At 39.3% G+C, this 15,520-nt stretch overlaps 1 protein-coding gene across 1 annotated transcript in view; it reads left to right on the top strand.

Moving 5' to 3' along the window:
• IARS2 (isoleucyl-tRNA synthetase 2, mitochondrial) overlaps window positions 1-15,520 on the top strand; it is a 61,606-nt gene that overhangs the window by 32,369 nt on the left and 13,717 nt on the right. The window contains exons 13-16 of the mRNA XM_004375925.2: window positions 4,092-4,194; window positions 5,184-5,277; window positions 13,496-13,604; window positions 14,558-14,660. Of these exons, the coding sequence (XP_004375982.1) occupies window positions 4,092-4,194; window positions 5,184-5,277; window positions 13,496-13,604; window positions 14,558-14,660 (409 nt within the window). The remainder of the gene's footprint in view (window positions 1-4,091; window positions 4,195-5,183; window positions 5,278-13,495; window positions 13,605-14,557; window positions 14,661-15,520) is intronic.

Below are 15,520 nucleotides of genomic sequence, written 5' to 3'. Positions count from 1 at the left end.
TAATTTCTTCAGAGTAGATGCTGGTAGCATTATATGCTCTTTCAGTCTGTCCTTCATAATATACTAACATAGCGATAACTTGCTTCTGAAATTTTAATTTATAGAGTGTATTTCATTTTTATTAATCATTTGAATTTTGCTTCCCACACATTTTTCTTCAATAATTCACTTTATTTGTGAGTTAGCAGACCAAGAGGGGTTAAATGATTTGCCCTACAGAATCCCAATTATCAAGAAGCAGATCTAGATGAAGAACTTAGTGCTTTTTTCCATTACCCCCTCCATTTCCATTGACTCCTGTGGATCTACAGTTGATTCTTTGTTACTTGAGTTAATGGAGTGTGGTGGAAGAGAGGACAATTCAAAACTTGGCTTTAGTATGTGTCTTTAGTCTTTAAATAGTAATATGGATGTGCGTTTTCACGATTTGTTAGGACAAAATTAACTCCATCTAAATTTACCTAACTTCATTTTGCTCTCACAGGGATCACAATAGAGGGTCCTGGACAGAGTGGGAGAAAAACATAGAAAAAATTCACATTCACAAAAAAAGACTAGACTTGCTGGTCTGACAGAGACTGGAGAAACCGCTAGAGTGTGGCTCCTGATACCGTTTTAACTCAGTACTGACGTCACTCCCGAGGTTCCCTTCAGCCAAACGTTAGACAGGTATATAGGGCCAGCAGTAACACATGTGAGGGACTGCTTCATAGTTCAGTTGTGTATAAGAGACTAAATGGGCACACCAGCCCAAAAGCAAAGATGAGAAGGCAGGGAGGGACAGGAGAACTGGAAAAACGGAAACGGAACCCAGGGGGGAGAAGGGGGGAGTGTTGACGTATCATGGGGTTGGAAACCAGTGTCACAAATCAATTTGTTTATTGTTTAGTGAGAAACTGATCTGCTCTGTGAACTTTCACCTAAAGCATAATTTAAAAAAATAATAATAAAAAAATTTACCTAACTTCAAAGACTCAATTTGAATAGTAGCTAATGCTTACATAATAAATATTAATATGTACCAGACATTGTTCCAATAAGCATTTTATATATTTTAGCTTAATTTTATAATAACTCTTTGAGGGATACTGTTATCTCCATTTTGCAGATGAGGAAACTGAGGTGCAGAGATCCTAAGTTCCTTGCCCAGGGTCACATAGCTAGTAAGTGGTAGAGCCAGGAATTAAACCAAAGCTGTCTGGCTCCGAGGTCCCTGCTCTTGACTGTTGTATTAACTGGTACTTAATGTAAAGCAACTACTGGAGGAAGTTGTCAATGTCAACAAAGCTGTGATAAATAGTATAATCAAGTATGGGTTTTTTTCTATTTTTTTTGTCCTTTAGATGAAAGTTTACATAGCAAATTAGTTTCTCATGAAATAATTGATACACATATTGTTTTGTGACATTGGTTGACAACCCTGCAACGTGTCAACACTCTCCCCTTCTTGACCTTGGATTCTGCATTTCCATTTGTCCAGCTTTCCTGTCCCCTCCTGCCTTCTCGTCCTTGCCCCTGGGCTGGTATGCCCGTTTAGTCTCATATGTATTGTTGAGCTACGTGTATTACTGTTTGTTTTATGGGCCTGTCTAATCTTTGGCTGAAGGGTGAAGCTCAGGAGTGACTTCAGTACTGAGTTAAAACGGTGTCCAGGAGCCATAAAAGTATATTATTCTTGTGAGAAACTTCAGTATAAATTTTTTCAGAGTTTAATTTGAAAATCACGTATAACTATATCTTCCCAAGGGAATATGAACAATTTTAGTATTCCATCAGGGCAGGATTCTTCTGATCTGCTGTATCTCCAGTGCCTAGAGCAGCGCCTAAGACATTGAATGTGCTTATTAAATGATTTTTGGATGAATGAATTATATCATTCTTCTTAACAGATGGGACAACCAAGACTCAGAGAAGTTTTGGCACTTGTGTATGATCATGTATCTAAAAAGTGGCAGTCAGGCTATAAACCCAGATATCTGTTGTCGAAGTCCATGCTCTAATACGGTGTTGCCTCTTATGCACGTGGATTGAGACTTAGTCCTGTAAGCAGTGAGGGGACCATTGAAAGTTTGTGAGCAGAGGGTTGATGTGATAAAAACAGGTGTGAAATGTAAATTAAAGGGATGACAGTAGGGGAGAAATCAGACCATTGCAGCAATTTAGTATTCATGTGATGAGTGTGGACTAATATATTGTCAGTGAGATAAAGGGACAAATTTGAGTAATATTTCAAACTTGAACTGACAGAATGTGTTGGCTTACTTTGGGCAGAAATTGAGACAGGGGAGATAAATAGGAGGTTTTGAGTGCAGGTACCTGGCTAGAAAATAGATTGGTAGAAATAGGGAAATCAGTAACTGAAATAGGGATGTCAGGAGAAGTCTTTTTTTATTAAGAGGTATATATGATGTATTTGATTTTATTTAATGTTGAAGTTGAGGTGATAACAGCCAGGCAAGCAGGGAATTGAAACTAAACCACTGAAGTCTGGGGGAAAGGAAATCGGTGTCACGATTCACTGGCATTAATTACATTAAACATCTTCTGCAGCCATTGCCACTATTTCCAAAACGTTGTCATCACTCCAGAGAGAAGCTTTGAACCATTAAGAATAACTCCCCGCTCCCTTCTTCTCTCAGCCTGTGGTAACCTCTTAATTCTTCTTTCTGTCTCTCTCAATTTGTCTGTTCTAGGTATTTCATATAAGTAGAATCATACAACATTTATACTTTTGTGTCTGGCTTATTTCACTTAGTGTTTTCAAGGTTCATGTATATCATAGCAAACCGTATTTTACGTAGATAATGCGCACCTCCTGCATTTGTTTGCTATCTGTGCTCTCCCACCGTGAAGTATTTTCATAAGCTCCCTATGCTAAGTTTTTTTAGAACGTGTGGAAGAGGATTGGTATGGTGACGCTCGTGAGGGTGCCTCGCAGGGAGGAGGGCAAGGCCCGCAAACAAACGCAGAAGGCGCACGTTATTTATGTAAAAATACAGCATATCAGAACTTCATCTCTCTTTATGGCTGAATGATACTCTGTTGTATGTATATACCACATTTTCCTTATACATTCATCTGTTGATGTACACTTGGGTTGTTGTGTATTATGAATGACGCTTTTGGCTATTTTTTTGGCTATTGTGAACGATGCTGCAGTGAACATTGGTGTTCATGTATCTCTCTGCGTTCTTGCTGTCAGTTCTTTTGCATATATACCTAGGAAGGGAATTGCTGGGTCCTGTGGTGATTCTGTGTTTCACATTTTGAGGAATTGCCAGACTTCTTCACAGCAGCCACACTATTTTGTATTCCAGCAATATGCAAGGGTTCTTGTTTCTCCATCTCCTGGCTAACACTTATTATTTTTGTGCGTGTGCGTGCGTGCGTGCGTGCATGCGTGTGATAATAGCCATCCAAGTGGGTATGAAGTGGTATCTCCTGAGTGGTTTTGACTTGCATTGCCCTAGTGAGTAATGATTCCGAGCATCTTTTCACATGATTGTTGATTATTTGTGTATCTTTTATGGAGAAATGTCCATTAAAGTACTTTGTACATTTTTTAATTGGTTTGTCTTATTGCTATGGAGTTTTAGGAGTTCGTATATATTTTGAATATTACATCCTTATCAGATATGTGATTATCAAATATTTTTTCTCATTCTGTGTTTTCTTTTCACTTCATTGATACTGTCCTTCGATTCTCAAAACTTTAATTTTGATCAAGTTCGATTTATCTGTTTTCTCTTTTGTTGCTCGTGCTTTTTGGTTTCTTATCTAAGAATCCACTGCCAATCCAAGGTCATAAAAATTTGCCCGTGTGTTTTCTTCTAAGAGTTTGATTTCTTATATTTAGGTAGTTGATTTTTTTGAGTTAATTTTTATATATAGTATGAGGTCAGGGTCCAACTTCATTCTTTTCCATGTAGGAATCCAGTTGGCCCTTAAGCGTTTGTTGAAGAGACTGTTCTTCTCTATTGAATGGATTTGACACCCTTGTTGAAAATATTGTCACTATTTTGTAATTAAAAAAAAATTGGTATTAGTCACAGTAGTTAATTGCATAATTCTGCCTTTACTCCCTAAAATAGCCAAACCGTTGAGCATATTATTAAATTAGTGGAACAGCATGGCAGTGATATCTGGTGGACTCTTCCCCCTGAACAGCTTCTTCCAAAAGAAGTCTTATCTCAGGTAAGTTCCTCTTTGCATTTAACAGCCTTTGTTAATGGCAAAGACTTAATGGCAGCATGTGAGATCCTTGGGATTCAAAAGCTATTATCACGTAGAGTTAATGAATTTATTCACTAGAAATGATGTCAGTACAGTTTGAAAATGGGCATAGTACTTAAGGTAGCAGTGGACTGTGATGGTCTTTGTAATCTCATTGAGGGCCAAGATTGATTTTGACTGATTCGGTTGATTAAGCCACTGCAATTTTGACTTTTGAGGGCATTGGTGGTTCAGTGGTAGAATTCTTGCCTTCCATGTGGGAGACCAGGGTTCATTTCCCAGCCAGTGCGCCTCCTGCATAGCCACCACCCATCCCTCGGTGAAGGTTTGCATGTTATGATGCTGGACAAGTGTTAGCAGAGCTTCCAGATTAAGACGGGCTAGGAAGAAAGAGGTCTGTCAGTCTACTTCCGAAAAACAATCGGCCAGTGAAAACCCTGTGGATCACAGTGGCCCGATTTGCAACCGATCATGGGGGTGATGGAGGACTAGGCGGCGGCATTTTGTTCCATTGTGCATGGGTTTACCGTGAGGCAGGGCCGACTTGACAGCAGCTAACAACAACAATTGTGACTAAAACATAATGGTTGACAGACTCTTAAAATTACGAGAGAACAATGCCTAGTGTTGCTACAGCAGGACTTTGTAGGACCTGAATTAGAGTTAGCACACTGATGATATATCAACAAATACCGATTAGAAGCTAATTTTAGGAAAATAAAAGCCAGTTTATACTTACACTGGTAAACGTATAATTATTAAGTGACCATAGTCACTTTTATGTACAACTGGAGGCAGTTGTACTTAGTTGTGAAATATTTTCAAGTTTTAAATTTCATTTACAATTTTGAATTTAATGGTTGTATTTTATTTTCTTAAGACTTTTTGGTATTTACTATATATATTGTGGTCTTTGTGTAATTAAAAATGCTGTTACATTATTTGATTAGGTTGGTGGTCCTGATGCCTTGGAATATGTACCAGGTCAGGATATTTTGGACATCTGGTTTGACAGTGGAACTTCATGGTCTCATGTTCTTCCAGGTAATTTTCTAATAGATTATATTAGAAGTTTTGAAAACATATAAATGCTATTTAGAAGAGATTTATAATTAGTTACTCACATTTTTGCTTTATTTGGAAGATGATTTCCTGCTCTAATATAATTTTAGACCTGGAAGGACCCTTTCCAAACTTGTTTTTGAAATTTTATTTAGAACCACAATATGTAAGATAATAAAAATGGAAATTTCTTCCCTCCTCTTAGCCAGTTCGTTCTCCTTGGCCCACTTGGCAGTCCCCAGGGCATCAGTTTTATAAAACAAAGTTTGAAAATCTCTAAAATAATCTGACCCCATCATTTTTCAGAAGAGGAAATGCGATTGAATCAGAGCCAAATTAGGTGATGATCACATAGCTTAGTCTCAGACTAAGCATTATTATGGTCTAAGCGTTGTCCTGTATTACTTTTTTAATCTCTGCGACAACGCTATAAGTAGGTAGATGGTGTTATCATCCCCATTTTATTGAAGAAGAAATGGAAGCATTGGAAAGGGTGAACTACTTGCCTAAATCCCCACGGCTAGTAAGTGCCACAGTCAGGATTTGAACTCAGGCAGCCTGAACCCAGTCCCAGCAGTCTTCAGAGCGCTCTTATTGTGAGTAGGTCCTTACACACCAACCCGCTTTTCTTAAAATTATAAAATTTCAGAGCTGGCGAAGATCTTAGAGATGATCTAAGTGCTTGTGTTACAGGTGAACTAATCAAGGCTTAGAAACAGTGTTTCTGCTAAGATTTCAGAGATGATCAAACTTTAGTTGGAATCCATCGTTCTGTACTATCAGTGATCTTTTACTAGACTGGAAGTAGGCACTTTTGAAAGAAACGAAAGAAGAGGTGTTAGGGGTGGCTCCTGCTATTCCGTTACCTACTCGTTTCAGAAAATGATTTCTGCTAGTTTTCTGTGATTATCTTATTGAATATTGCATTATCCAAAATGTGGTCACTAGTAGGAAGTTAACATTTTGGGGGTAGAATGAAGTTTGAGTACTGGCACCATAAAAGTTGAAATGGTTACATACAAGGGCGACAAGTCAGTAGAGAAGGACGAAAAGTAGGATATAGGTGTAGCATTCCAGATGTCGCGGCTGAAACATTTTATTCTGCCTGCATAGGCATTTACATGTGTCTATTATCTTTGACTTTCCAGACTATACAGACTACGTTAAACCCTGTGTTTTCCTCTTGGTAACACTTATCACAGTTAACTCTTGTTTATCATAAAATCTGCCTCAATAGACGTCAGCTCTGGGGCCCTAGTGGCGCAGTGGTTAAGTGTTTGGCTGCTAACCAAAAGGTCAGCAGTTCAAATCCACCAGCCATTTCTTGGAAACCCTATGGGGCAGTTCTGCTGTGTCCTGTAGGGTCACTATGAGTCGGAATTGACTCAACGGCAACAGGTTAGTTAGGGGTTTTAGATGTCAGCTCCAAGACAGCAGATACCAGATTTCTTCACTGTTGTTTCCCCAGGGTCTAGCCTAGTGCATGTTGTAGAATAAGTTCTCAGTGATGTTGATTGAATTGAACTTACACTGGTTTAATTCAATTATTTAAATTTTGTCTTTCCACCTCCACCTCCACCTAGGTAATCTTTCTCATATAAGGATGACGGCACTGAATTCTTATATTAGACACAAGAACAAATCAGCATGTTGTAAATAAAAGAGATACAGGGTCCTCTTAGAATTGTGAGTTCAGATTTAAAATAATATTATCCAGAGACCTTCTGTTTCTTTTTTTCTTGACAAACTGTTTTGATGTACTTTCGGACTTACGGAAGTCGCCGAGGCAGCATAAGGACAACCACATACCCTCCATCTAGGTCTCCCAGATGTCAGCATGGCACCACAGTTAATGCTCTCTCTCTCTCTGCACACTTTTCCTGCTTCGTTTGAGAATAAGTTGTAGATATGATGCCCATTTATACCGAAATACTTGACTGTGTATTTCCTAACATGGACAGTCTCTTAGCCAAGACAAATGTCAAAATCAGAAAATTAAAATTGATCCCATGTTTTTATCTATGTACAGTTCTTATTCACATTTCACCAGTTGTCCCAGTGGCATATTTTATGGGAAAAGGAAAAAAAAAAGATCCAGAGTCCAATCTGGGATCCCATGTTGCACTGAGCTGTCATGTCGCTTTATCTCCTCATTCTGGCTTTGTGTTTCAGGACCTCGGCGTTTGAGATGGTGCAGGTTGTTCATTTTGTGGATTGCCCTTGAGTTTGGTTTGTGTTCCATGTCCTCACGATTAGATGTAGCTCACATATGTTTTGGAGGAATACTGCAGAAGTGATACTAGTCCTTTTCAGTGTGTCGTATCAGGAGGCACATAATGTCTGTTTGTCCTGTTGTGTTTGAACTTTGATTACGTGGCTAAGGTGTGTCTCCCAGTTTTGTCTGTTGTAAAGTTCTCCCCCCCACCCCATCCCAGCAATTGTTGTTAATAAGCCTTGTAGCAAGATACTCTGAGACTGTGGTAATATCCTCTTTTCTTACGAAACTTTTACCCACTGGTGTAGCATTCCTTGGAGGAGCCCTGGTGGCACTGTGGTTAAGAGCTTCGCTGTTACTGAGACCAGAAGACCTAGATGATGCCCGGCTACCACCAGTGACACTCCCCCCTCGCCCACCACCGACAGAACACAACAGAGAGTCCCTGGCAGAGCAGGAGAAAAGTAGGGTACAGAACTCAAATTCTAGTAAAAAGACCAGAATTAATGGTTTGACTGAGACTGGAGGAATGCTGGAAGACATAGCCCCTGGACTCTCTGTTAGCCCAAAACTAAAACTATTCCCGAGGCCAACTCTTCAGACAAAGATTAGACTGGACTTTGGGACATAAAATGATACTCGTGAAGAGTATGCTTCTTAGCTTAAGTAGATATATGAGACTAAACGGGCAGCTCCTCTCTGGAGGCAAGGTAAGAAGGCAGAGAGGGTCAGGGGCTGGTTGAATGGACACGGGAAATCCAGGCTGGAAAGGACGAGTGTGCTGTCACGTATAGGGAGAGCAAGTAGGGTCACATAACAATGTGTGTATAAATTTTTGTATGAGAAACTAACTTGAATTGTAAACTTTCACTTAAAGCACAACAAAAAAAAAAGTAGCTCAGCCGTTAACCGGGAGGTCAATGGTTTAAACCCACCAGCTGCTTCACGGGAGAAAAATGTGGCAGTCTGCTCCCATAAAAATTATAGCCTTGGAAACCTTGAAAACCCTATGGGGCAGTTCTGTAGGGTCGCTGTGAGTCAGAATTGACTCGAAGGCAACAAATTTGTTTTTTGTTTTTATCATTCCTTGATTTTTAAAAAAAATTTATTGTGATAAAGTATATATAACATTGCCATTTTAAGCATTTTTAAGTGTGCAGTTCAGTGACATTAAGTACATTACGATCGCCACTATTTCCAAAAGTTTTATTTACATCACCTCAAACAGAAACTCAGTACCCCTTCAGCAATAACTCCCATTCTCTCCTCAACCCCGCCCCTGGTGATCACTGTTAAATTTTTGTCTGTGCATTTGCCTGTTTGAGATATCTCATAGACATGCGGTCAAACAGTATGTGTCCTTTTGTGTCTGACTTATGTCGCTCAGTGTAATGCTTTCAAGGTTCATCCATGTTTATGGCATGTATCAGAACTTTATTGCTTTTAATGGCTGAGTAGTATTCCGTTGTATGTATAGACCACGTTTTGTTTATCCATTCATCTGTTGTTGCACACTTGAGTTGTTTCCACCTTTTGGCTATTGCAAAAAGTGAACATCTGTTTGAGTCCCTGCTTTCACATCTCTTGGATATATACCTGGGAGTGGAATTGCTGGGTCATTCGGTAATTCTGTGTTTGACATTTAGGGAATCCCCAAGCTGTTCCCATAGTGGCTGCATCATTTTACATTCCCACCAGCACTGCATGAGTGTTCCAGTTTTTCCACATCCTAACCGACATTTGTTAGTTTCAGTTTTTCTGAGAATAGCCGTCCCGGTCGGTGTGACCCACCTGTCTGTCAGTTGCCATCCTGTGGGGGCTTGTGTGTCGCTGTGATGCTGGAAGCTGTGCCACCGGTTTTTCGGAAACCAGCAGGGTCCCCCGTGGCGGACAGGTTTCAGCTGAGCTTCCAGACTAAGACAGACTAGGAAGAAGGACCCGGCAGTCTACTTTTGAAAAGAATTAGCCACTGAAAACCTTATGAATAGCAGCGGAACATTGTCTGATATAGTGCCGGAAGATGAGCCCCCCCAGGTTGGAAGGCACTCAAAATATGACTGGGGAAGAGCTGCCTCCTCAAAGTAGAGTGGAGCTTAATGACGTGGATGCAGTCAAGCTTTCAGGACCTTCATTTGCTAATGTGGCACGACTCAAAATGAGAAGAAACAGCTGCAAACATCCATTAATAATCAGAACATGGAATGTACAGAGTATGAATGTAGGTAAATTGGAAATCGTCAAAAATGAAATGAAACACATAAACATCGATATCCTAGGCATTACTGAGCTGAAATGGACTGGTATTGGCCATTTTGAATCAGACAATCATATGGTCTACTATGCCGGGAATGACAAATTGAAAAGGAATGGCTTTGCATTCATCGTCAAAAAGAACATTTCAAGATCTATCCTGAAGTACAACGCTGTCAGTGATAGGATAACATCCATACGCCTACAAGGAAGACCAGTTAACACAACTATTATTCAAATTTACACACCAACCACTAAGGCCAAAGGTGAAGAAATTGAAGATTTTTACCAGCTTTTGCAGTCTGAAATTGATCAAACATGCAATCAAGATGCATTGATAATTACTGGTGATTGGAATGTGAAAGTTGGAAACAAAGAATAAGGATTGGTAGTTGGAAAATACGGCCTTGGTGACAGAAATGATGCCAGAGATCGCATGATAGAATTTTGCAAGACCAATGACTTCTTCATTGCAGATACCTTTTTTTCACCAACATAAATGGCAACCATACACATGGACCTCACCAGATAGAGTACACAGGAATCAAATCGACTACATCTGTAGAAAGAGATGATGGAAAAGCTCAATATCATCAGTCAGAACAAGGCCAGGGGCCGACTGCAGAACAGACCATCAGTTGCTCATATGCAAGTTCTAGTTGAAACTGAAAAAAATTAGAACAAGTCCACGAGCCAAAGTACGACCTTGAGTATATCCCACCTGAATTTAGAGACCATCTCAAGAATAGATTTGATGTGTTGAACACTAATGACCGAAGACCGAATGAGTTGTGGAATGACATCAAGGACATCATACATGAAGAGAGCAAGAGGTCATTAAAAAGACAGGAAAGAAAGAAAAGACCAAAATGGATGTCAGAAGAGACTCTGTAACTTGCTCTTGAACATCAAGTAGCTAAAGCAAAAGGAAGAAATGATGAATAAAAGAACTGAAGATTTCAAAGGGCGGCTCGAGAAGACAAAGTATTATAATGACATGTACAAAGAGCTGGAGATAGAAAACCAAAAGGGAAGAACACGCTTGGCATTTATCAAGCTGAAAGAACTGAAGAAAAAATTCAGGCCTCGAGTTGCAATAGTGAAGGATTCTCTGGGGAAAATATTAAATGACACAGGCATCATGAAAAGAAGATGGAAAGAATACACAGAGTCATTATACCAAAAAGAATTGGTCGATGTTTGACCATTTCAAGAGGTAGCATATGATCAGGAACCAATGGTACTGAAGGAAGAAATCCAAGCGGCACTGAAGGCATTGGCGAAAAACAAGGCTCCAGGAGTTGGTGGAATATCAATTGAGATGTTTCAGCAAATGGATGCAGCACTGGAAGTTCTCACTCATCTATGCCAAGAAATTTGGAAGACAGCTACCTGGCCAACCAACTGGAACAGATCCATATTTATGCCTATTCCCAAGAAAGGTGATCCAACAGAATGTGGAAATTATCGAACAATATCATTAATATCACATGCAAGTTGAAGATCATTCAAAAGCAGCTGCAGCAGTATATCGACAGGGAACTGCCAGAAATTCAGGCCAGATTCAGAAGAGGACGTGGAACCAGGGATATCATTGGGGATGTCAGATGGATCATGGCTAAAAGCAGAGAATCCCAGAAAGATGTTTACCCGTGGTTTATTGACTATGCAAAGGCATTCGACTGGGTGGATCTTAACAAATTATGGATAATGTTATGAAGAATGGGAATTCCGGAACACTTAATTGTGCTCATGAGTAATCTGTACATAGATCAAGAGGCAGTTGTTCCAACAGAACAAGGGGATACTGCGTGCTTTTAAAGTCAGGAAAGGTGTGCATCAGGGTTGTATCCCTTCACCATGCTTATTCAATCTGCATGCTGAGCAGATAGTCTAAGAACAACCTGTGTTACGCAGATGACACAACCTTGCTTGGTGAAAGCGAAGAGGAAGCACTTACTGATGAAGATCAAAGACCACAGCCTTCAGTATGGATTACACTTCAACATAAAGAAAACAAAAATCCTCACAACTGGACCGCTAAGCAACATCATGATAAATGGAGAAAAGATTGAAGTTGTCAAGAATTTCATTTTACTTGGATCCACAGTCAACACCCATGGAAGCAGCAGTCAGGAAATCAGATGACGTATTGCTTTGGGCAGATCTGCTTCAGAAGACCTCTTTCAAGTGTTGAAAAGCAAGGATGTCACCTCGAAGTCTAAGGTGCGCCTGACCCGAGCCATGGTGTTTTCAGTCGCATCACGTGCGTGCGAAAGCTGGACAATGAATAAGGAAGACCGAAGAAGAAGCAACACCTTTGAATTGTGGTGTTGGCGAAGAATATTGAATATACCATAGACTGCCCAAAGAACGAACACATCTATCTTGGAAGAGGTACAACCAGAATGCTCATTAGAAGCTAGGATGGCGAGACTACGTCTTACATATTTTGGACATGTTGTCAGGAGGGATCAGTCCCTGGAGAAGGACATCATTCTTAGTAAAGTACAGGGTCAGCACAAAAGAGATGACCCTCAATGAGACGGATTGACACTGGCTGCAACAGTGGGCTCAAGCATAACAACGATTTTGTGAGTCTGGCGCAGGACCGGGCAGTGTTTCGTTCTGTACTGCGTAGGGTTGCTATGAGTTGGAACTGACTGGATGGCACCTAACAACAACAACAACAGTTGGTGTGAGGTGATACCTCATTGTGGTTTTGATTTACATTTTCCTAATGACTAACGACCTAGAACATCTTTTTAGTGCTTATTGGCCATTTGGATATCTTTGGAAAAATGTCTATTCAAGTCCTTTGCCCAGTTTTTAGTTGGGTTGTTTATCATATTGTTGAGTTGTAGGAGTTCTTTATATATTCTGGATATTAAACCCTTATTAGGTGTATGGTTCCCAAATATTTACTACTGTCCTCTAGGTTATCTTTTCATCCTTGTCGATTTTTGCCTGAAATAATTGTTACTTTTGGTATTGGTTAAATGGTGCCATTATCTCAGATAATAGTTAACTGCTGAATGCTAATGTAGCTTCCATACTTGCTACATCTAAGACATTTGAGACTAATGGCTTTTTCATATTTTGCCTGTGTTTTGACTGGATCAGTCAGATTAGAAGATAATAATTTTCCATTATTTTTTCTTATTTGTTTAATTATCAAAATCAAGCACACTCAGATAGTATGACTTCTTGGTTAAGAGCATGATGTATGGTGTCAGATTGTCTAGGTTCACATTCCTGCTCTGCTGCTTGCTGTCTCTGCATCCTGGGGCAGTTACCACTCTGGGCCTCTGTCCTCATCTGTAAAATGGGGTAATAATAATGTGTGCCTTATAGATTATTGTGAGAATTAAACAAATTAATATATATAAAGTTATTAGATGCTGAGCAAATATTTGTTAAATTAATAACATTAGTTTATTTTCTGAAAAGGTTTATCTATACTGATATAATATTATGAGTCACTCCCTAATTTAGATAGTGTTTTAGTTACCTATGGTTTGGGAGATTGTACGCCAAGGTTTTTTTGTTTACCTTGAATGACAAAGTAACATTGAAGGTAACAGCTCAGGCTGATGTAATCTAGCCATGGGAATAGTATGCCACAATAAATAAATAGCATGGTTACTTTGGTTATTTTAACACTTTTGATACATACTCATTTTTATTTCCCTAATTTAATTAACTTAAATTTCTGCATTTTTTTATATTTTTGAGGTACTGATCAAAAAGCAGATTTATACTTGGAAGGAAAAGACCAGCTTGGGGGTTGGTTTCAGTCTTCTTTATTGACAAGTGTGGCAGTAAGAAAAAAAGCACCTTATAAGTAAGTATTTTCACCTTAGCTGAACAAGTCAGCATACCTTTGTGGAGTACTTGCCAGTGTGTGAAACATTAAGCTGAGTAATACATATGATAAAATATTACCTTTAATTAACTTATAGTCTTATCAGAGAAGTAAGAGTTTCAGGTTAAAAAAAAGAGAAACAGTGGAAAACAATATAGAGAAGTCTTGCCTCTCTGAGCTAAAATCGTAAGATCGTAACTCCTGAAAGAGATAGAGTCAGCACTGGCTGTAAGAGCTGGGGAAACCTGTTTAGAGCTAGGTCTTGAAATGGGTAAAGACTTGACTAGAGGAATTTCAGGGAGGATATTCCACGTTGAGAGAAAACATCCTGAGCTCAGACGCCCTTGTGTTTATTTGTAATGTTCACAAGTGACAAATGAACCGAAACACTCCTTTGGTGAATTTTATTAAATTAGGGATTCTGTTTAGTTACAGATGTTTGCTTTGTCTTATTTAAATGTGTGGACAAGGTCCTAATCCGAAAGATTCTTAAATAGCTTATGATTTTGGCTATCAGGATGAAAACCCACCCCAGAACAATTTACTTGTTTCTATTTCTCGTGTTAGCATGCTTTTAAAAACCAATAGATATTGTTTTCCTCAAATTATATTTTTTGAAGATAATTTTTTAGGTAATAAAGGCATACTTTTCTAATTAGTTTTAATGATCAAATCAGTACGTAATAGGTGCTCAGCAAATATTTGTTCAGTGAATGAAAACATCTCAAGTTCTATGTATAGTAGAGAGCTTAACTGTTTGTCATGATAATACAGTCTGCTGAGAATCAGACTTTCGAGAAAAGCTTTCATCTGTAATCTTTTCAAGAAAAATCCTATTCTGTGTCAAACCAAGATAGTTTTTTAAGCTATAAATCATCTTTACAGAGATCGCTGTAACTGTTGTTGTTAAAGTGGCTGATTGGTCTTCTCAGGGCCGTGGTGGTTCATGGATTCACGCTTGGGGAGAAGGGAGAAAAGATGTCCAAGTCTCTCGGGAATGTGGTTAACCCTGATGTTGTCATCAATGGAGGACAAGTAGGTGTTCCCTAAAAATTCGTCTTCTTTTTGCTTTAAAGCGCTTAAGTGTGCAGCCAAAGCCCTAATAACATAGCTGCTTCATCGTAAAGAAAAGTTTTTTATGCTAACAGAGGGTGCTTACCATGTTTTAAATCTAGACTCTTAAGTCATACGTGATTTTAATGAAAAAGGGATGGGCTGAGGTTATGACTCATTTCAGGTCTGACTCTCTAGTTAGGTCCTGAACCATGATTTGATTTTTAATTTTCTGAGCTTGAAAAATGTATAAACTGTAATCTTACAGTTAGGTCAAAACAGTGTAAGAAAAAAATGAAACTGTGGCTTCTAAGTGCAGGTTACCTTTTTACATTCTAGAAATAGAAACATACACACCTTTAAGCAGGTGGTAGATGGACACCAAATCTGGGGTTGCCGATGAGTTGCTTTACTTTGGAGTTGCTTTTATGAAAGAAATCACACGTCTGTTATTGTACTCGTTTGGCTTTTCATTGCCCTCCTGATGTCCTGTAATCATTGTGACAGGGTGCTAGGGAATAGTGCAAGGGAAAAGCTGTGAACCCTGTCAGATAGAAATGCAGGGCACAGCTCTGTGTCTAGCCAGCAGCTGTAATAGATGCAGACAAACACACCAGGGCAGAGATTAGGTACTGACATCTGTGTGTTGGTGCAGACATTCACAGCAGGGTAGAGATTAGGTACTGACATCTGTGTGTTGGTGCAGACATTCACAGCAGGGTAGAGATTAGGTACTGACATCTGTGTGTTGGTGCAGACAGACACACCAGGGCAGAGATTAGGTACTGACATTGTGTGTTGGTGCAGACAGACACGCCAGGGCAGAGATTAGGTACTGACAT

The sequence above is a fragment of the Trichechus manatus genome, unplaced genomic scaffold (assembly GCF_000243295.1).
Source record: "Trichechus manatus latirostris isolate Lorelei unplaced genomic scaffold, TriManLat1.0 scaffold00039, whole genome shotgun sequence".
Taxonomy (NCBI): Eukaryota; Metazoa; Chordata; class Mammalia; order Sirenia; family Trichechidae; genus Trichechus; species Trichechus manatus.
This window is presented reverse-complemented; position numbering and strand designations above follow the sequence as displayed.